Source organism: Sturnus vulgaris, chromosome 22, assembly GCF_052056855.1.
Source record: "Sturnus vulgaris isolate bStuVul1 chromosome 22, bStuVul1.hap1, whole genome shotgun sequence".
In the NCBI taxonomy this organism is placed as follows: Eukaryota; Metazoa; Chordata; class Aves; order Passeriformes; family Sturnidae; genus Sturnus; species Sturnus vulgaris.
In genome coordinates, this window is record NC_142264.1 from 1,818,726 (window position 1) to 1,838,164 (window position 19,439).

General features: G+C 51.0%; 1 protein-coding gene across 8 annotated transcripts in view; it reads right to left on the reverse strand.

Moving 5' to 3' along the window:
- DAB2IP (DAB2 interacting protein) overlaps positions 1-19,439 on the reverse strand; it is a 157,006-nt gene that overhangs the window by 32,600 nt on the left and 104,967 nt on the right. For 6 of the 8 annotated variants that reach the window (XM_088177547.1, XM_088177550.1, XM_088177548.1 and 3 more), the window contains exons 4-5: positions 5,779-5,932; positions 634-732 (exon numbers count right to left, since the gene is read on the reverse strand). In XM_088177547.1, the coding sequence (XP_088033673.1) occupies positions 634-732; positions 5,779-5,932 (253 nt within the window). Of the gene's footprint in view, positions 1-633; positions 733-5,778; positions 5,933-11,971; positions 12,022-12,319; positions 12,409-19,439 lie in introns of those variants that run through there. The other 2 variants (XM_088177553.1, XM_088177552.1) reach the window with 2 other exon arrangements.

The window sequence follows — 19,439 nt, forward strand, 5'->3', positions numbered from 1 at the left end:
AATTAATCCTGACCAATCTTTCCAGCCAACTCCAGCACAGCAGGGAAGAAGCAGCTGTACGTTTTATTTTAGGATGTACTTAAGTCTTAGTGGGCCATAAAAATGCATGTTGGGTGTCCCTATGTTCTAGTGAAGGGAAGGATTTGTTCCTGTAAATCCCAGGAGATGACTTTGCACCTCGGCTGGCTGGGGAAGGAAAAGCTACACTCCACTGCTGCCTCTGAAAATGGACATCTGAGCTCCTCTGTGTCAGGAGCTGACACCTGAACCCTTCACTGCTCAGCCTTGTGACGTTGCTGGCAGCTACCTGACATCTGTCCCACGGCTTTGGGGAGGTGAAACTCCTAGGGAAGTGGCAAGTACCATCAGTGACAGCAACACTGAGGATTCTTCAGGTCTGATCAATTCTTAGCAAAAGCTGAAGCAGCATGTGCTGAGAAGAGAGGGGAAGGAATAATTGGAGCTTCTCTGTAAATATAATTGTGGAAGAAAGCAATATGGAAAAAGGCTGACCCGGAGTTCCACTTACTCACTCCAATGACAATGCTTCCCCTGCTGCTCCCATGCACTGGGCTATAAAATGTAATAACAAGGAACTGAAGTAGAGCAGAGGCAATTCCTCACAGCCCCTACCTTGTTGGGGTGCACGGCACGCCGCAGGTTCTCCATCCATTTATCTCGCTCTGCTGCCGAGCGACACGAGAAGCATTTACTTCCTGATGAAGTCGTCACCTACAGGGAAAGGAACAGGATTATATCTTGACCAGCACACTGCAGAGTGTGGCTGGGGGAGAGGGGGGCTTAGGGAAGATGCTAGTGGATTTTATTTTTTTTTTTTTTAAGTAAACAGCTTTACCCAAGCATGAAGCAACAGCCCCTAAGGCTGGTGGAAAAACAGGACAACCCTGGATGTCACAGAAATAATCATAGAAGCAAATTCCAATTACTTCTCCTCTTCCACACCAGAAAATACTAGATAATGGGCTCCATGCATGTGATGTTTTAAACCACCAAGTTCCACAACTGAGAGAGTGCAAATCCTTAGATGAACTAAAGATAAATTGGAACTCCGAGTGGTTACTTGGCATTCCTCCAGGCTCAGCCCAAAGCCTGTGACAGTAACAACCCATTCCTTGTTTCCAGCAGAGCATTGGGCTCAAAAAGGCTTCTTTCCCACCTTCCCCCTTCATGTCCTGTGGCTGCTGCAGTCCTTGCTGTGAAGATCATGGGGACAGGTCTGGGCACCCCCCTCCTGGCCACGGTACAGCTCGTACCAGCTCATGGCCCAGCCAGGGCACTCTGAGCTCACAGCTTCTCACCCATCCCCAGCTGGGGAGAACCAGGGGGGCTTCCCAACCTGGACATGGCTGCAAGTGCTGCTGAGCCCTCCTCTCACGCTTCCAGGTTGATCCCAAGGGATTTTCTGTAGCATTTGTGTGACTTTCTCTGGCCATTGGGTGTTCACAGTCAGGGTTTAAGAAGCACACTCATAGCAGTGACATTTCCTGAGGTGCAAGCGCCCCTTATGGCTCATCACATTCCTGCTATCCAAGGAAACTCAATCCTGCTGAGCCCATGGAAGCACCACTGTCTGGCAGCACAGAATGACAGGCACCAAATTTCCTTCCTATGCCCCCATGCCAAACTTCCTTGGCATCAAAGCCAAGAGGTCCCAGCACACACAGATACTCCCCAAGCTGCCATCTCCTCCACACGTGCTGGTCCTGACCATCAGCAACGGGGCTCCAGCTCCCTGCCCTTTGCATTTGCTTTTGCCCAGCAATATTCACCATGCTCAGCTCTGCTGGGAGGCTGAATGGACCTGGCTGGTGCTTTAAATAACTCCCCTCTGAGCTTCATTTCCGCCAGTCTCAACCTGCAGAGTTATTTGTGAGTGCTTTATCATCTCCCAGTGTTTGTGTTTACACACTGTGCACTGGGTTATCAGCTTCTGGGAGACACAATCTCCTTTAATTTCATGTATCTCCCAGAAGCCCAACCTGTTCTTACAGCAGAGCTGGCACTCACTAAGATTTGTCATTAGCAAACCTCAACGATAAATTGAACACATCCCTTCCTTTGAACACAGAGCAGGGCAGAATGAGGCCTGTTCTGTCTTTACATAAAAACGCAAAGAATCTTCCAACTCTTGATATTCCAGAGGTTTTCCCCTTCAGACAGACACTCTCCCAGTCCTTGCATGCTTTGATACTCTGCCTGTAAAATACATTCTGCTGAGCACAAGCTCTCCTGTAGCTCCAAGAACAGACTCCATACTAGCAGGCACAGCAGTGGGATCTTTCCAGCTCCTTTCACGCTCCAGAGTATTTCCAGCTTCTTCAAAATCTCCCCTGACAAACTCCCCCTGCCTCATCTCCTCTGCTCTGCTGCCAATGCTCCTGTTAACCTCCATCCCTGAGCCTTCCCACACGGAGTTCTGCAGGCACACAGGATTGTCACTGTATTTTCTTGCCACATTTAGGTAAACACATGAATTATCGTGGCCAAATTCATTATTCTATTTTAAATCAATTATAAATTAATATTTCAAAACCTAAAAACTTGTAACTGTCATACTGAAGAGAAGGGGAAAATAGTGTGTCAGATATGAAATGTGTCTTGGTCTGATGGGAGCTGAAGATCACATTGACCACGTGTGACCAAAAATGTAATTTTCCCCAGATCTGCAATCAGATCCCAGCTTTGAGTTCTGACTTAAATATCATATGGCATTAATGATCTTTATGACATATTAATTATCTTTATAAAGACAGTATTCTGGTCTCATCAAGATTTTGGATATGTTGGAATACTGTTAATGTACAGGATAAACTCAATTAATAAAACTCATTAATTTCTGAAATGTTACTTTTCCTATTCATTATCCCCAGTCCTTGGATGGGTGATCTGTTCAGATAAAATCTCATCCTTTTTAAGACAGTCCTAAGGTACAGGGTGGCTTCACTGGAAGGGACATGCAGGGGATGATAACTGAGCTACTGAAGGTGTTTCACTCGTGCCCAGAGCATTTCCCAGGGCTCAGCTGCAGCATCCCAAGGGCCAACGTTTGTACAGCTGGATCAAATTCAGTGCTGCTAAATTTAGCTCCTCTAAATTCTCCCTTGCTGAGGCAAGGCCAGGATGAGGCAACAGGCTCAGCTGTACTGGAGCAACAACAGTTTGTGTTTCCCTCAGCTGTGTCCTGGGACAGCTCAGGCACAACTGGGCAAGGGGACAAGGCTTTGGTGTGCAAAGACCTAAGAGAGCCCCTCAGCCCTAATGGCCCTGCCTGGCTCAGGACCCCCCAAAAATCAGGGCCAGGAATAGGCTCTGAGCCTCTGGCACTGCCTGAGATGCCCACTGTGTATTTAGCACACACAGCACGTGCAGTGGCACGGGATGATTTGCTGACTGAGGAGTCTTGCAAGGAGAAAGAAGATGATGCTGAGTAATTAAAAAAAAAAAAAAAAAATCAATGAAGGAAACAAGTAAATACCGACTGCCAAGTACTCAGCGAGTGAGAAAAAAAGCAAGTTTCACAAAACTAAGTAAGCAGAAAAAGCCAAGAGCAGGCTGTGGAAAAGCCCTGCCTTGGAGCTGACTGTGCTGCCTGGCAGAGCAGAGGGGAGCAGGGCTGAGCACGAGCACGTCTTAATGCAGGGTGGTGGAGAGAGAAGGGAAGAACAATTCCCTGCACCTTCATCCACCAGCTGCCTCCCAACGAGCCACTTGGTTGTTTTCCACTGCAGATGGCTTTGGCACCTCTCGCTTTTGTCTCCGTCTGGGTGTGCTGCCAGTTCCTCTCCCAGCCCGCTCTGCTCCATCTGCAGCCGTGTCAGATCTTCCTGGTCTGTTCCCCGAGGCTGCTCCGGGGGAGGAGCTGTGTCAGGTGAGCTCCGATGGCCCCGGTCCAGCTGGGCATGGGAACAGCTCCCGAGGCACTGTCCCTGTCGCTGTCCCTGCCCGGCCACCCCGGTGCTGGCAGAAGGTGAAATCTGAGCAGGGCTGGCAGTGCCCAGCAGCAGCTCTGCCTGTCCCCAGCACGTGTCCCGAGGGAGCAGGGCCACAGCAGCTCAACAGGCAGGGATGAGGCACCAGCACCACCTGCAGCACCTTCCCCATCCCCCGCACAGGACACAGCTCAGCTGCCCCCATCCCTGTCACCTTCTCACTTCTCAGTTCTTTCCCAGGACATCCCCCGAGCTCCCCTGTGTCCGTCAGGACACAATTGTGGACTGCAGTCACTGCAGGGATCTCAGGAGATCTGCAAACTCATTCCAGTGCTGAGCTCACTCCCAGCTTGGAAGAGGCTCCCAGGGGACACGAGACCGAGGCACTGACACAAAATGCCATTTAGCTCTCACCTCGGTCCCTCCCGCTGGAGGATTGTTGGTGAGCAGCCACCAGTGACAAATCAATGTCCCTGTTGTTTCCTGGCATTCTTCCTCTCCTCTGCAGGGTTTGCAGAACAGCAATTAACACGTTCTTTTTTTACAGTGTGACTTCTCTTTATCCAACTCACTTAACCCCAAGATTTTCTTCCTCCTTCCAAGTGCATGACTTGGGTAATTTCCCTCTCACTCAACTTTCTACAAGTTCTGTTCAGATCCCTTCCTCTCCTCTTGTGGGCTGAACAGAATTGGTAAACAACTCTTATATTATGGATGTCACATCTCTTTTCCATCTAGCTTCATTTTATCTTTCTTGAGTGGAATGCAATAGAGGACATATAATTTACAAAACTGTTCCCCTCCTGACCCATTGCACTTGCTCAATTCCACAAAGAATGAACAGCACTGCAAAATTTATATCTCAGCCAACTATAGAGTTTATGTTTGAGGCTATTTTTTTGTAAGACTGTTTTCATGTTACCCACTTATATTTTAAGAAATAGATCTTTTAACTCACTTATTTCAAAATGTGCTGTTTTCAGTAAAGAAAAATGTCTTTATCTTTCCAGTCTGACTCCTCTTGAGCACTGACATGTGTTCTCATTCAGTACTGCCCATCCAAGGACAGCCTGCAGCCCCATCACCCCTACAGCACAATCCAAGCACAGCTACACCATTTATCTGCCTCTGTGTCCAAGCACAAACAGGTGTTACATGCTCTTCACAGAAACACAAATATCCTCCACTTTACTACTGTAAGAAAACCATTTCCCAGTTCTGTACCCAGCCACTGCCATAAGCAATAATACTTTGCCATCCACAATTCAGGACAAATGATTCCCAAGATATCCTGTACTGAATTATCCAGCTACAGCCTGGCTTGTACGTGTCCTACTCCCTCCTGCTAGCACAGACCTTACCACATGCCATAACAGATGTCAAAGTAATCTGAAATACTCACAGATTTTTCTATTTACCCAAACAAGGGAAGCTTCAGTTTTCTAGACAAAGTCCTCCACACTCCCACTGACAGCAGCAGGTTGGCTCTGTGACCACAAGTAATGTCTTTGGGAACACTGAGTGGGGATTAGCACTTCCCAATATCTGTATGAACATAAACTGTAGGAACATAAACAAATTTATGCTCTGCTGATACACAGCCCTAAGCAGTGCAGCACCTGTGCCAGCAGCTCTGCTGTGACAGCCCTTACAAGGAGCTCATTGCTCTGATTGTGTGGATATGATCCTCCTTGGAAAGATGGGAGCAATTTTCTGCCTCTGAAATGGTCTCTGTGTAGCAATTGTGAGCAGCAATGTTTGGTAACAGCCAGACCCCAGATGCCAGCCCACACCTGGCTCCCCAGGCGGCCCCAGCACAGCTCCTTACCTCAAAGCAGTAGTCTTGTCCCAGGATGCTACTGTGGACTGGCTTGATGACCACTTCCTCCTCCATGCTGAGATCCAGAGCCTCAACAGCACTACTGGGACTGAGCAGGGACTCGTGGGAGCGCGATTCTTTCAGCCTCGGCATTAGATGGGATCTGGAGGAAAAACGTGACGGTGTCAGTGGATGTTCTCCTTCCCAGAGAAATCTGTTAGCAACATCTGTTAGCAACAACTGCACAGTATTCCCGGGAATGTTTTATCATGAAATAACCAAGGGCCCTGAAGAACAGGGCCTGCTACACTGTCCCATTTGTAATTTCTACTCTAAAGGTTCCAGTCAGTATGAGCAGCAGAGCAATTTTTCCAAACTCCGAGGCAGTCAGGAGTCAATTCTTTAGAGGTTTGCACACTGTGGAGTCTCTGAACAACTGAATCAAACTCTAAATGGGCACCACACCTGCTGAGGGAGACTTCCCAGGTGTGGGGTGTTCCTAAATGAGACTTCCCAGGTGTGGGGTGTTCCTGAACCAGACTTCCCAGGTGTGGGGTGTTCCTAAATGAGACTTCCCAGGTGTGATGTGCTCCTAAACGAGACTTCCCCGTGTGCTGTGTAGCAGTGGGGGTGCATTGGGGCCCAGCACCCACTGCTGTCTCAGCAGCACCACCAGATCTGCAGCACCTGGTGCTGACAGAACCTCACCAAAACAGCCACGTCTGGCTCTGTCACCAACAACCTTTGGGCTCATGTGCTCTCTCTGATTGTCACACACATCTCTGGGATGGGGACAGTGTGGAAAATAAGGCTGTGATAGCCCTATTGATTGATCTAAATGCTCTGGAGTCCCACTGGCAGCATTTAGCAGCAGGGAGCCCACAGACAGTGAGCAGAGCACCATTTTTGAGACAGCCAATACAATCAATGGTGTTGTAACTCTTAAAGCAAAACCAGAGAGCTCAAGGGGGAAAAAAAAAAAGTAAGATAGTTAAGTATTCCCAGGGAAAACACAGCAAACCTATAAAGTGGCAAGGGAAAAAATAACTTGAAAGCAAAGGGAGCAGCTGCCTTCTCTATAGCCTGCACCATGTCAGATGTTCCCACACCAGAGCTCTGATCCCAGTAACTCTGACCTTTAAAACCTCTGGCAAGCACTTTGGGGGCCCCCAAAGAGCCCAAGTGTCCCTGTCTACAAAGGGAGTGTGATGCCTTCTCCAAAGGCATGGAAGGACAGCAATAAGGGCAGTTTGTGATATTCTCAGCATGGTCTTTCATGAGGCAAACAACAATGCTCCCAGTATACTCCCAGCTTGCTCTGATGTGTGCGTTGGGTTTTGTTGTTCTCCAGAATGAAGCTGACCAAAACAGAGAGAAATGTCAACAGTGCATGCAAAATTCATCGCTTCCAGTAAATCACACTCCAGGCTGGAACCAAAAAACAGCCCAAGGAGATTCTCAGATAAACAGCAGCAGCAGCACATAAACAGGTGCTTCTCTAGATCTGCCATTAAGATTCAGGCCATGCATGAAGCCCCAGGTGATAACAGAACTGCCTGTGGCTGTTCCCTGCCCGAGCTGCTCCATGGACAGCTCTGAGTGCCAGGGCCACCGAGCCTGGGGACACCTGCCCGAGGGCTCTGGGCCATCTCCCTGCCAGGGCCAGCTGTGGTGACACCAGTAAAACATCTGCAGGACAGGCACCAGCACAGGGCTTCTGAGGGGACAACCTGCAGCCCTGAGAGCCCTGCTGGGACTGGCACAGGCCTGTGCTGGATCAGAAGCCCCAGGTTCCCAGCAAAGGCTCTCCATTAGCCACTCTCTCAGCTGCCCACTCACCCCACATCTCTAGGAGAGTAAATTGATCTTTAGGAACCCAGCACAGTCATTTCCCAGTACTTTGTGGCAATTTTACACTCTTTTCAGAGAAAAGGGTCCCTATTTTCCTCTGAATGATACTGTAAATTAACTCTAATACAGGCAGACAGATCAAGTTACCTCTGGATGCTGAGTGCAGAACTAATATCCAGCAACTCAAGAACTGACAGTACAGACTTCTTATCCAGCCCAGATAAGCCCAGAATCAAGGCATTTCTGGTTAATCTTATTTTCATATTTTACAGAGGAAATTAGAAAAGGTAAATAACCAAGCTGAGACTTGCATTCTTGTAGACAAAAATAAATACTGATAAAATAAACTCACAACTCAGTACATGACTGAGTTGCATTGCCTCATGCTGGCATAAGAATTTTCGTAAAAATTAAAACAAGTCTATTTTTCATCTAAAACTACTGCAGCTGGATGGCCACGGGTGGGAGTGCAGATGTGCAGTTTGAAGGATTACCAAGGGGGAGTTTCTCAGGGCATATTACGCTCTCACCAGACTCAGTAAATGTGTGTTTATATCCCTCCACGCTCTGCTGAATGCCTCTGGGAATCCTAAAACGAACAGGACTTTTTAGGGAGGTTATTTATCAGGTCCCTGCCTCAGCAGGACCTGCTCCCACGATGTCTCTCAGTCCTGCTCGGGTCTGGCCCGGGTCAGCAGCAGACACGTTTCTCACCAGATGCTGCTCTGAGCAGGGGGAGCGCTGCAGGTCTCAAACCAGCCCTAAAAACCCAGCATCTGTGTATCAAGAGCTAAGTGGGGAGATGTCATTAATTAGAGCTGTTGGAAATCTCAGCAGCAGGGATGAGGATCTCTCTGCCAGAGCAGCCCTGGCAGGGCAGGAGGAGCAGAGCCCCCTCCCAGGGCTCTGTCTCATCTCTGTTCCAGCCCCCTGCCTTCAAAGGGCACACAGTCCTTTCACTGTAATCCCTGTTGCAGGGCAGAGAGCACTCGTGTCCCTTGGTGACATGGCATTGTAGCAGGAGCCCATTTACTGCAAAACATTTGCCAGTCCCTGTTGCTGCTCTCACAGCCCTCCCCTCGTACCAGCAGTAAGAGAAAGGCCCCAAGCTGCTTTCCTGAGCCTGAGAGCATCCACAGTGACAGGGACACCGGAGTCCCTGCAGACCTGTGCTGACCATCAGCCATCCCAAACAGCCAAACGCACCTGGACACCATGTGCTGACACTGAACACACACTTCCAACACGACAGAGGTACTTTGTTCCCGTTCATCCCCCCACCATCACTGTGAAGATGCTGCCTGTGGGGCCAGCCCATCTCGTGCTCCAATAACTCGCTGTATATTCCAGGTCCTGTCCTGGTTTGTGTCAGCTGATCTAATTCCAATCTTACACCTTTGTTTTAATACTGGGAACGGCCAGCTGCCCAGAGCCATCTCACAGCAGGAGTCCTCTTTCCAAACAGCACATTCAGTTCTTTTTGCCAAGGGCCTTTTTTTAATCCCTTTTTTACTTGCCTAAAGTTCAGTTGAAATGAAGGGGGGAGGAAAAAAATCTCATAAAAGACCACATTAGTTCTAAAGAGAAATAACATTACTGCTACTGGCACTGACCTGGCGAGTCCTGCGGAGCAGCAGCCAGTCTCTGGTTATTAAAGAAAGAGCTCTGCTGCCCGAGAGCAATCAGAGAGGATTGTTGTGCTAAATAATAAAAGTCATAAAACATTACCATGTGAAGGGATGTATCCCCTCGGCCTGTGCCCTCCACAACCACTTGAGTATCACCAAATCCAACCAGGAGCACGTGGACTGCAGGGAAGACTTGCAAAAACAAGCATGGAGAGGCAATCCATCCTTTCCCCACCCAACTCCAGGGCTGGGTTTTGAGCAATGGAGGCAGCAAACAGTGCTGCAAAGAGGCAACTCTGTCAGTTCTCAATTCAGAGCCTCACCTGCCTGAAACCACCCGGCTGCTGCTCCTGTGGTTTTATGATGAAAATGCTCCTGATTATTTTTGAGAGACAGAAACAAACAGAGAACCTGGTGGGTGGCTGCAGAGGGATGGAGCAGACACAAAACCTAACACTGAAACACAGAGGGGAAAAATGAAGAGCATTTCTTAAATCTCCTACTGTTCTGCACCGAGAACATGAGCAGGTTGGGGAATTCTGAAGGAAGTCCAGGCTCTAAGCTGGAAAAGTCCCATTGACACCAGCTGCAGAGCTGGCAGTGTGCATGCTTCCCCAGTGTCAGAAGGATTTGATCTCCCAAATTACAGGTTTAACTCTGTAACACGTCTCCTGGCCAGGAAAGATTCCCTGTGTGCAGCTTTTTGAGGCTGACAGTTCTTTTCTGTGCCCAGCTGGGCTCAGGTTCTTTAGGGCAGCCCTGACCCCCTCCCTGCTGCAGGGGGTCCTCCCTGCCCAACAGCCCGGCAGATCCACAGGCAGCACCGACAGAATCTAAATCTGTCTCCAGCCCGGGGATTAGGGGTTTGTTGTGACTGAGAACAAAGTGCACAACTCCAGTAAATTGATTTGCAACATCAGATGGGAGAAGGATTTTAGCAGTCGCAGATGGGAGTGAATCACCCACCATCCTCTGCCAGCTCCACCGGGAGCTCTGCCCTGTGCCACTGTCCCCCCCGAGCCTCGCTGCTGCTGCTTCACCCCGGGCCGCGCTCTGCGGAGCCGGCACTGCTGAGATTCGCTTCCTGCACAGCGGCTCTCCCTGCCCTGGGCTCAGCCCCGCCGGGCCCGACTTCCCGCTGACCCCGCCACCACTGCTGGGAGTTCTCATCCCTTCCTCCCCTGTGCCTCATCCTGCTTCAATGTAACAAATAAAAATGAAAGCGATGTTGTGGGAATAACCACCGCCAACAGCACACAAGAGAACTCGCAGGCTTCCAGAAGATGAAGAATGTTTTTTTTTTCCCTGTAGAAGAGTAGGTGGGGATGAAGGCTCAGCATGCAGCAGCACACCCCTCTCTATGTTCTGCTGCCCTGAACTTTCTCCTGCCGTTGCCTGAACTCCAGCTGCTGATCTCTGCCTGGGAAACGCTGCTCAGCACACTCACGATGGGAACCTGGCGTTACAGGTTGCCCTCACTAACGCAACACCTTCCCCGAGCAACACAAAGGACGTGTAATTAAACTTATTAATGCCTGCCCTTGTTTTCAGACTGTTCTCAGTTTCAACTGGCAACAGGATTAATTACACTCACAAGGACTCTGTCAGCTCATACCAGATTCCAAACGTTGTTTTTGCCAGAGCAAACCTGAAGGATGATTTTAACCTGTGACATTCACCTGAGCATGGGTGTTTGTTTAACAACGTGCCACTGCAAAGTTTGTCAGGGGCAGCCTGCAAGCCCAGCACAGGACAACCAGCAAGGACACCGAAGGCATTTGTCAGTGCAAGAGGAAAGGAACTGCAAAAGCAAGGAAAGGGCATCAGGAGCAGGACGCAAAAGGTGAACAGAAATACACCTGAATTTCAGTCATCAAAAATGTTTTCAAAGAGCCTCTTTCCCATAAGCAGAATGGCATCAACATGACACTTTCAACAGAAATTAACAATTGCATTAAAAAACTTTTTTATCACATCAGCCTAAATAGTGCCAGATCTGGGGACAACTGATGCAAATAGCAATGACAGATTCACCACTCCAATCTGGAGCCCGAACCACAGCACAGCCCTAGGAACAAGTCATTCCCAAAGCAGCGGCCTCTGGAGCGAGCAGGGACCGTAGGGCCTCAACAAACACCTGGGGCACGTCCATGGCAGCAGAAGCAAAACCGGGACGCAGGGACCGAGCCGGAGCCCCCGGCACCCTGCCAGCACTCACGGGAGAACGGCTGGGGTGCTCCCAGCTGCATCCCAGAATCACCACCTTCCACGGGGGAATAAGGGGTTTGATTTTTATCACCTAAATTTTGCATAACATCAATCTGGAGGCGGAATCTGGATAAGGCGGCAAAGGCGAGGCAGGATGTGTCCTCCTGGACCAACCACACGGAAATGGAGCCGCAAGGCCCATCTCCACAGCGCGGCTGCCGAGCCCGGCCAGGGATGATGAAACGCCGCCCAGGATGAAAACAAACCGCGAACGCACGGAACGAGGCACGGAGCGCGGCCGCGCATCCCCGGGCCGGGCCGGGCGCGGCTGTCAGCGCCGGTCCCTCCAGCGCGGCGGCCTCCACACCCCGGCCCCGCTGCGCGCCCGCCGCCCCCGGCCCGCCCGGCCCCGGCCCCTCCGCTCCGCACCGGGCGCTGTGCGGGACCCGCCGGTCGGGGCGCGGAGTTGGCGCTGCCCGCTCAGCCCGGGCACGGCCGCGCAGCCCCGCACTCACCCGCAGGGCCCGGCCCCCGCCGCGCCGCCACCGCCGCCGCTCCGCCGCCCCGCTCGGGCTGGGCCATGCCGCGCTCCCGCTGCCGCCGCCGCGGGCGGGGACCCCCGGCCCTGCCGCCCCCGGCCCCCGCCCCGGGCCGGCCCCGCCGCCGCTCCGCCCCGCCGCGGCCCATTGGCTGCGCTGTAGCTGGGCAGAGCGCCCCGGGCCCGCCGCCCCCGGAGCGCGGGCTCGGCTCGGGGGGCGCCCGGTGTATTTCTCTCTCCGCCGCGGCCGGGGGTCCCCCCCACCTCAGCTCCCGCCGCCACCGCCCAGCAGCGCCCCGTGCCCCGCGGTCCCCGAGCCGCTCACCCTTCGTCTCATCCCGCCTCTCCTGCCCGTCGCCCTCATTCTGTTGCGATTAACCGGGGTAAAGCGCAGCTCTCCGGGAGCCCGAGTGGTGCGGCGGCTGCCCCGGACACCTCTGTCCCCGCCGCGTCCCCCGGCCCGGCACCGGGAGGGGAGGGCCGGCGCCGCCCGCCCGCCTGTCCCTGCCCTCGGCCGCGCACCGCATTCCTTTCCCGTTTCGGAGAGCCGAGTCACTGACCTTTGCAGCAGCGCGATCCACAGCAGGGAGTAGCGCCTGCAGCAGCAGCCGGCGGCCCCCGCGTGAGCCATGGTCCGCACCCCGCACGGAGCGCGCCCGCATCGGCGCGGAGTTCACCGGGGGGCTCCCGGCCGGGCTCCCCGGGGGGCTCCGGGGCCGCGGGGCTCAGGCCCGGGCGGCCTCACGGAACGCGGGGCCCGAGGCTGCAGGTGAGCGGCAAAGGAGCTGTGAGGCAGCGGAGAGGAGACGGGAAGGCTGCGCGGCATGGTCCCACTGTCCCGACTGCCACCATCCTCTGCCAGCCCACGCCGACACGTTCCCAGAGCCAGACTGCTGCTGTCATCCTGGCGTATTCAAATGCCTCCATTACTCATCAAGAACAAAGTAGGACTATCTAGTAAATGAAAAACCACCGCATGGCACTGTCCCCTGCCTCTTACTGATGGCTGCTTCCTCTTCCACTTTTCAAAGGCTACTGTCCATATCTGCAGCTCATGCGAGGCAGCTCCTGATCAGCGGAGAACGCCGGCACCTGGGCTGCAAACGCTGGTCAGCTTTGGAGGGGCAAACGCCAACAGCGCTAAACATCCCCAGGTGATAGGAATATACTCGGGGTTCTCTCAGAGCACAGGAGAAGGAAGCAGATCTCAGAGTGAGAGACGGGCAGCTCCTGCCCGAGGCAGCAGGCACAAGTCTCGCCTCCTCCAGGGACACACAAGCCGGATTCCCAGAGGGACCATCCCTCCAGCCAGCGCCACCGTGCACGGCACTGACAAACGAGTCAAAATTCGCAGGTTCTCTGCCCAGTTCCAACACTAACTCTCTGCACAGCCTCCCCTACGTGCCTCTCCTCCTCAGCCAGAGAGGTGGCCATGGCCCTCTCACTGACAAAAGATCCCGAAAATGTGAAGCAGCGTCAATACAGAGCTTGGCTAACAAGGAGCACGATGACCTAAAGCCAGTGGGATCCCTTCTTTCTTCCAAAGCAAACTGGTCCCCAGCATGCCCGAGGGACAATGGCTCACCAGCCACTCTGGCAGCAGAACACCCCAGTCTTTGCCTGTCCCACCTTCCCTCCTTAGTGGAGGACATGCAGGCCCCCTTTCCCTTTTAGTCTGCAAACAGCGCTCTGGATTTAGCACATTTTGCCTCATTTTTGCCTCCCCCATTCCCCCCACCAGCGGTTTGAAGTTTTCTCACCCTTTGCTGGCAGATGCCATGCAGAGAGACAAGCTCGCTGTCCTTGATCTGCTTTTCAGGGCTTCTATAAAGTAGGGCACCAGATTCAACCCAGCGTCAGGTTTTTGATACATTGCTGGAGTAGCCAAAAATAATAACAGGCAGCTTCAGTCAATCTTCTCCTTCTCAAATCTGCAGCAGCAGCAGCACAGGGATCCTTTGTGTGGCAGAGCTGTGATGCTGGTCAGCAGTGCAGAGCCATTCCCATTCCCACCTGCCAGCCAAGCTCCCCCGAGTCCTGCTCGGGGATCCTCACACGGAGCTCTTGCTTTGTGGGGTTCCCTTCCCCAGAGCCATCCGTGTTTTGCTCTCTGTATTTCCTTCAGCAGCTTATCTCCGTGGCTGCTGCGAAATGCTAAGGTCAAGTTACAGTTTTACCAACCCTTTTATCTTCCTGGCAAGGCACGAAAACGCAGAACCTGAACTTTGGAACGAGCCTTCGCACCTGCAGTGGGTGGAGAGTGGAGCAGACCCAAGGCAGTGGGAGAGGGAGAATTCGGGTTCTCTCTGCAGCCCAGCACTGGAGCAGTCTCTGTTGCACATCCAGACACTTTATTAGGGCACTCTGGAAGGAAGCACTGAACCCACCGAGCCTGCACTGGCTCTGCTGGGAACTGTGGCAGCTCCAGCTGACATAAGGACCCAGCACAGCTCTGCTACAGCTTCCACATGACAGCAGAGACCAGCAGGACCCAGAGAAAGAGCTCTGTCTGCTGGGAACTGCCCAGTTGAACTCCCCCTGTCCCAAACCTGAAATTCCAGATGGTTGGTCTGTGCAGTACTGGGAAGTGAGCCAGGCATCAGGGGATGAGGTAACGTTTGACCTTGGAGCCCGTGGGACTGTCGTGCTGCACATTGATTCTCCACACTCACCTCAGCAAATGCCAACTATGTTTTCCCAAAGTGACATGAGGAGCGTCACTGTGCCCCTGTCCCATTGATCACTCTGGGGTTGGGCTGGCGTCTAAGACACAAACTTGTTTGGATACAGATCTGAAATGCACAGGCCATTCCTTGCCCCCTCCCTTTCCACGCTCTCCGGACCCATGAGGCTCAGGAGATACAGAAAGAAACTCAAACTCTGCAGACCCGGGCCTTGGGGACTGCTCTGTCCCTGTCCCCAGGGAGTACCAGGCAGTGAAGGAGCCACATTCCATTGACTCAGTGTTCAAATACTGCTGCAGGGAGCATTTACTGCCACCAAGAAGAACTTGTACATCGACGTCTCAGCTCATTTTGTCCAAGCCAGGGTTTATCCAGCTTCCTTCCAGCGAGCTCACAGCTCACTCCTGGTGTGCACAAGGTGTTGTTTTCCTTCAGAGAGCTGTTCCTTCTGTGCAGTAGGTGATTCAGGGGTGTACGGCACAGTCAGAGCTGTGACTGCCCCTGCGGTGCTGGCATTGTCCCGGGCACTGTGTGTGACCTCCACCCCACCCCTTCTCCACATTTACACCTCCTGTTCCTGACGGATCCCAGCACCACCCACCCTGCTCACTGCTCAACAAATGGCATTTGTAAAGGAAAGCCACCGTGCCCAGTCAGGGCAGGTGGAGTGTTTTTCCACGGGTTATTAGAGGAAGTTTTCCATTCCCAGTTATTATTTGTATTATTTATAGTCCCCTTTTCTTGGGTCACGTTTTCTCCTCTGGTCCCAGCCAGGCCTGGCTGTTTCCTTGGCTGGGCAGAGGAGGATGGGCACAGCTTTGCCTCCAGCCCTCTGGGCAGCAGCCTTTCCACACTCCAGCCATGTTTACCTTTCAGAGCTATTAAACCCAGATATCTCTCACTTTTTATTGACTGTGAAGCCAGTGCTTTGTGCTTTATGACCACGCTGTCTATCATTGGGAAACAAACAATTTCCTAATAACCTCAAGGAGTCATCAGGGGAAGGGATTATGATTATCCAGGCCTACTCCAAATTTACAGTTAAAATCAAATAGCCATTGATGTCATAAATGCACTCGTTTTCTAAAGTTTGAACAGTCCCATATTGAAGCACAATTAGCATTACAGTAGATGGGTGTGACTGGCTGTCACTGATTGCTGGTTCTCCACCTGCTGCAGTGACCCCCAAAGCTGAGCTGCAGTCATGGGGCACCCCTGAAAAATGGGGCGCTGTTTCAATAGTGTTTACACTGAAAGAATATTTCACTGTGCCTCCAGCCCCCTTTCACAGCACCCAGACAGTGCATCTGACTGGCCAATTTCTCTTTCTGCTTATAATTAGCTTCACTTTTCTGCTCTCCTGGATAAGCATCAGACTTTCCTCTAGGAATGTAATCCCAATCCACAGGAAACCTGTCTTTACTGAGATGCCACTCATCTTTTCTGCAGGTTTTATTTAAAACAGAACATTGTTATTAGCAGCAGATTTTTCTAAACCTTTTTGTGAGGTCCCATTCCTGCAAACATCCAATATCATTCTGTGTGATTAGTCTCGCTTCAGAGACACCACTTAACATTCAACCACAATTTGAGCCAAGGCATTTGCAGGAGTCAAGTTTTGAATTCCAATCTAAACTACAGAGGAGTACCAGTGGTGAATGACTTTGAGCCTGACAAACACAAATAGATGTTTTAGCATCTAAACTACATTTTCCTGTGATTTGTCCTCTGTCTAACAATACTGGCCTGTATAATGGCTTCAGTTTAATAGGGAAGAGCTGACTTTGGAGGCCGAATGATGTTCAACAAAATGATGTTCTTAAAAAGCAATATTCAAAGAATGCAAAATTTATAATCAGAATAAAGTTGGGAAAATATTCTTTTGCTGCTGCTGAACTTCCCTTAAAGAAACAGGAAGAAAAGCTCTAAGCATTTTAAAGTTTGTTTGTGGTTTTTTTATCCATAGCTGGCACCAGGATATAAAGCTAATTTCTTCCGATTGCTATTTGCTTTTTAGCCAGAGAGGTTTTAGTACCTTTAGCATCTTCTAGGGAAGGATATAAAACACATCCTTCTCATGGGAACCTTCCCTTTAGATGAAATGAGAGGTTCTTTTTCTATGGCCTTTTCTGGGAATGGTCCCTTTGTTTCCCTTGGAGCAGAGTGAGGCACAGCTCTGCACCAAACCCGGGGCAGCCCCAGGGACTTGGTTGGACCATCCTGACTCTCACCATTCCAGACTCCACGAGCAGGGATTAAACTTGGCAGTACTGGGGTGCACTGCATCACTTCTCCAGCTCATTTTTATAAGTGCAAGTACCATTACTGCATTCTCCATGCAATGCCAAGGGCTGCTACTTCCAGAGCTGATGTAAAAATTGTTATTAAAACTTACAAACTGTGAAAAGCTCTTAAAAAAAGTCCAAATCCTGGCACTGCCCTAAATTAAATTACAGCCAGGAGCTGCCAGGGGTACCTGGATAAGCAGAGAGCCAAGCGTGCGTGCAGTCCTTATCCACAGCCCACACCTGCTGCTCCCTCCTGCAAGTTTCACTAATGAACACAGTGTACAGCCCAGAGGATTTCAGATAAGGGAAAGGTCAGGGTGAAGACTCAGGAGTGAAGAACAGATTGAGCGGGGTTCATAAATGAAAACCCCATTTTAAAATTAAAATTAATTTTTTTCAATAAATTAGGGCAAGTGAGTTTTCCTCCAGCTCAGACAATGCAGCTTTCCCTGGATATGGACCACTGGTGGGAGGAGGAAGCACGTGTGCTCAGGAATCAATGCTAATACCCTCAAAAATTAATCTCTGAAAATTGCTTCAATGGAAGAGAAACGATTTCATATAAATCTCTGTATAGCAAGAGCTGACAGAATATCCCAGTGACACCTGGAGTAGGTACAGACTGAATAAAACAGGTTTTGTCTTTTCTTACACGGGGTTGGTGCGGTTGCTCTGCTTTGTGTGCCTCAGTTTCCCTGCTGCAGACGTGGGCTGGGGCATCAGGGAGTCTGCTAAGAGCCAGCTGGGGTGACACAGGGTGGATTGGCTTTCCCAGGATGGAAACACTGCCTATTCCATGGAAATGAGAGTTGTGGATTTCAGCAGGCAGCCAGGATTGCTCTCTCCAGGAAAGGGGAGAGTGTTGCACAGGGAATGTGTCTGGGAATGCCAATGTCTGTGCACACTGTGCCTTCTGCTACCTGCAGCACCAGGCCAGCCACAGGGACAACAAGCTTTGCAGATCTAAACCAGACCTCAGAAAAACAGAGTCTCAGCCTGGCTGAATAATTCATTAATTAAAAGAAGACAATGAGCCGTGTGTCGGCTTTGCTGCTGACAATTCACCTGGGCAGCTGCAGCCCTGCTGCCCCTCCTTGGCTCCTGCTGAGCTTCCAGGGCATCGTGCTGCTCCTGCCCCACACCTCGGCACAAATCCTGGGAAAGGGACCCAGAGCTGCAGAGCCATTCCTGTGAATGCCAGTCAGTCCAGACCCAGTAAATCACCCTGAGCAGAAACACTTTTACCAACTTCTGGAGGGGAGCTGGAGATTCCTGAACGAGTTCTCCCCATGAATATCTCCACCCTCATCTTCTAAACAAGGGAGCCAGAGGGGAGCTTGTCCTAAAGCTTCACCCTGTGGAAGGGAATGGAGGCAGGAGCAGGGGCACGTGTGAGCCCCAGTTCAGGAGCTGTACAGCAGAACAGCACCTTCCTTTTCTAACCGAGCTATTTTAAATCAATCTAGTTAGACAGATGCAAGGCACTGACACTGAAACTGGTTTGATCCTTGCCTGAACAGGATTAACTTGCCTCAGTTATTAACCAAATTAAACCCCGCTCATCATCATTGCAAAAATGACTGTATTTTACACTCAGAGTTGTGTGGAATTTTGTAGACAGAACCTGGAAGGATTTTACTTTGTGACAGGTGTTCAGGGTCACCACAGAGCTCCCCACAACCCAGCCTGGCCTCAGTTAACTCCCTGAAGTAACCTGTGCCTGTCTCACCTGCAATTTTACTCCATTTTAAATGTCTAAATCTACATTTTAGGCCATTAGCTTGTACTGATCACAGGAAGAGTTAAAACTGCTCAGACTCACTAAGAGCCTGAGTTGATGTAAAGTAGATTGAGTTAAAATAAACATAATTGCACAGACACCTTCTTTTCTGCTGGGGCTCACTCCTTACTCACAGTCCTGGCTCTGCCTTTTCCACTCACCAGCACTGGCATTGCTTTGCAGGTCTCAACTCTGCAGGGTTAAATCTGCAGAGCCCAAAAATTCTTATTTTACTTTTTTTCTGAGAAAATGAAAAATGTTTAGATTTGGTTTAGATTTTGTTCTTGTATTTAATTTCTCAAAGCACCAATTTCCACAAATATTCTTTTCTTCCTCTGATGGAATATAAAACCATCATCCAAGTGGGAAGAGCCAACAATCCTCTCTGCCCTGGTGCCCATCCCCTGAACTGCTGCTATGGCACTGCACTAAACCACTTTTTCTTATCCTGACAGATGCTAAGCTTAGGTCAAATCCCTGGGAATACGCAGGGCCAGCGTATGTTCTCATAAACAGAACTGCAATCTGCTCCTGAGCTGATGAGCTGCCCTGGATTTACACAGCTCCAGGGTGGAGCCTGCACACACTGCCAGGTGCAGTGGCCAGCAGGGAAGCCAGGGAGGGGAGCAGGGGGTGCTGGGCACAGCCTGGGAATGTCCCACCCCAGAGCAGGGGACGAGAGTGGCTCAGCTC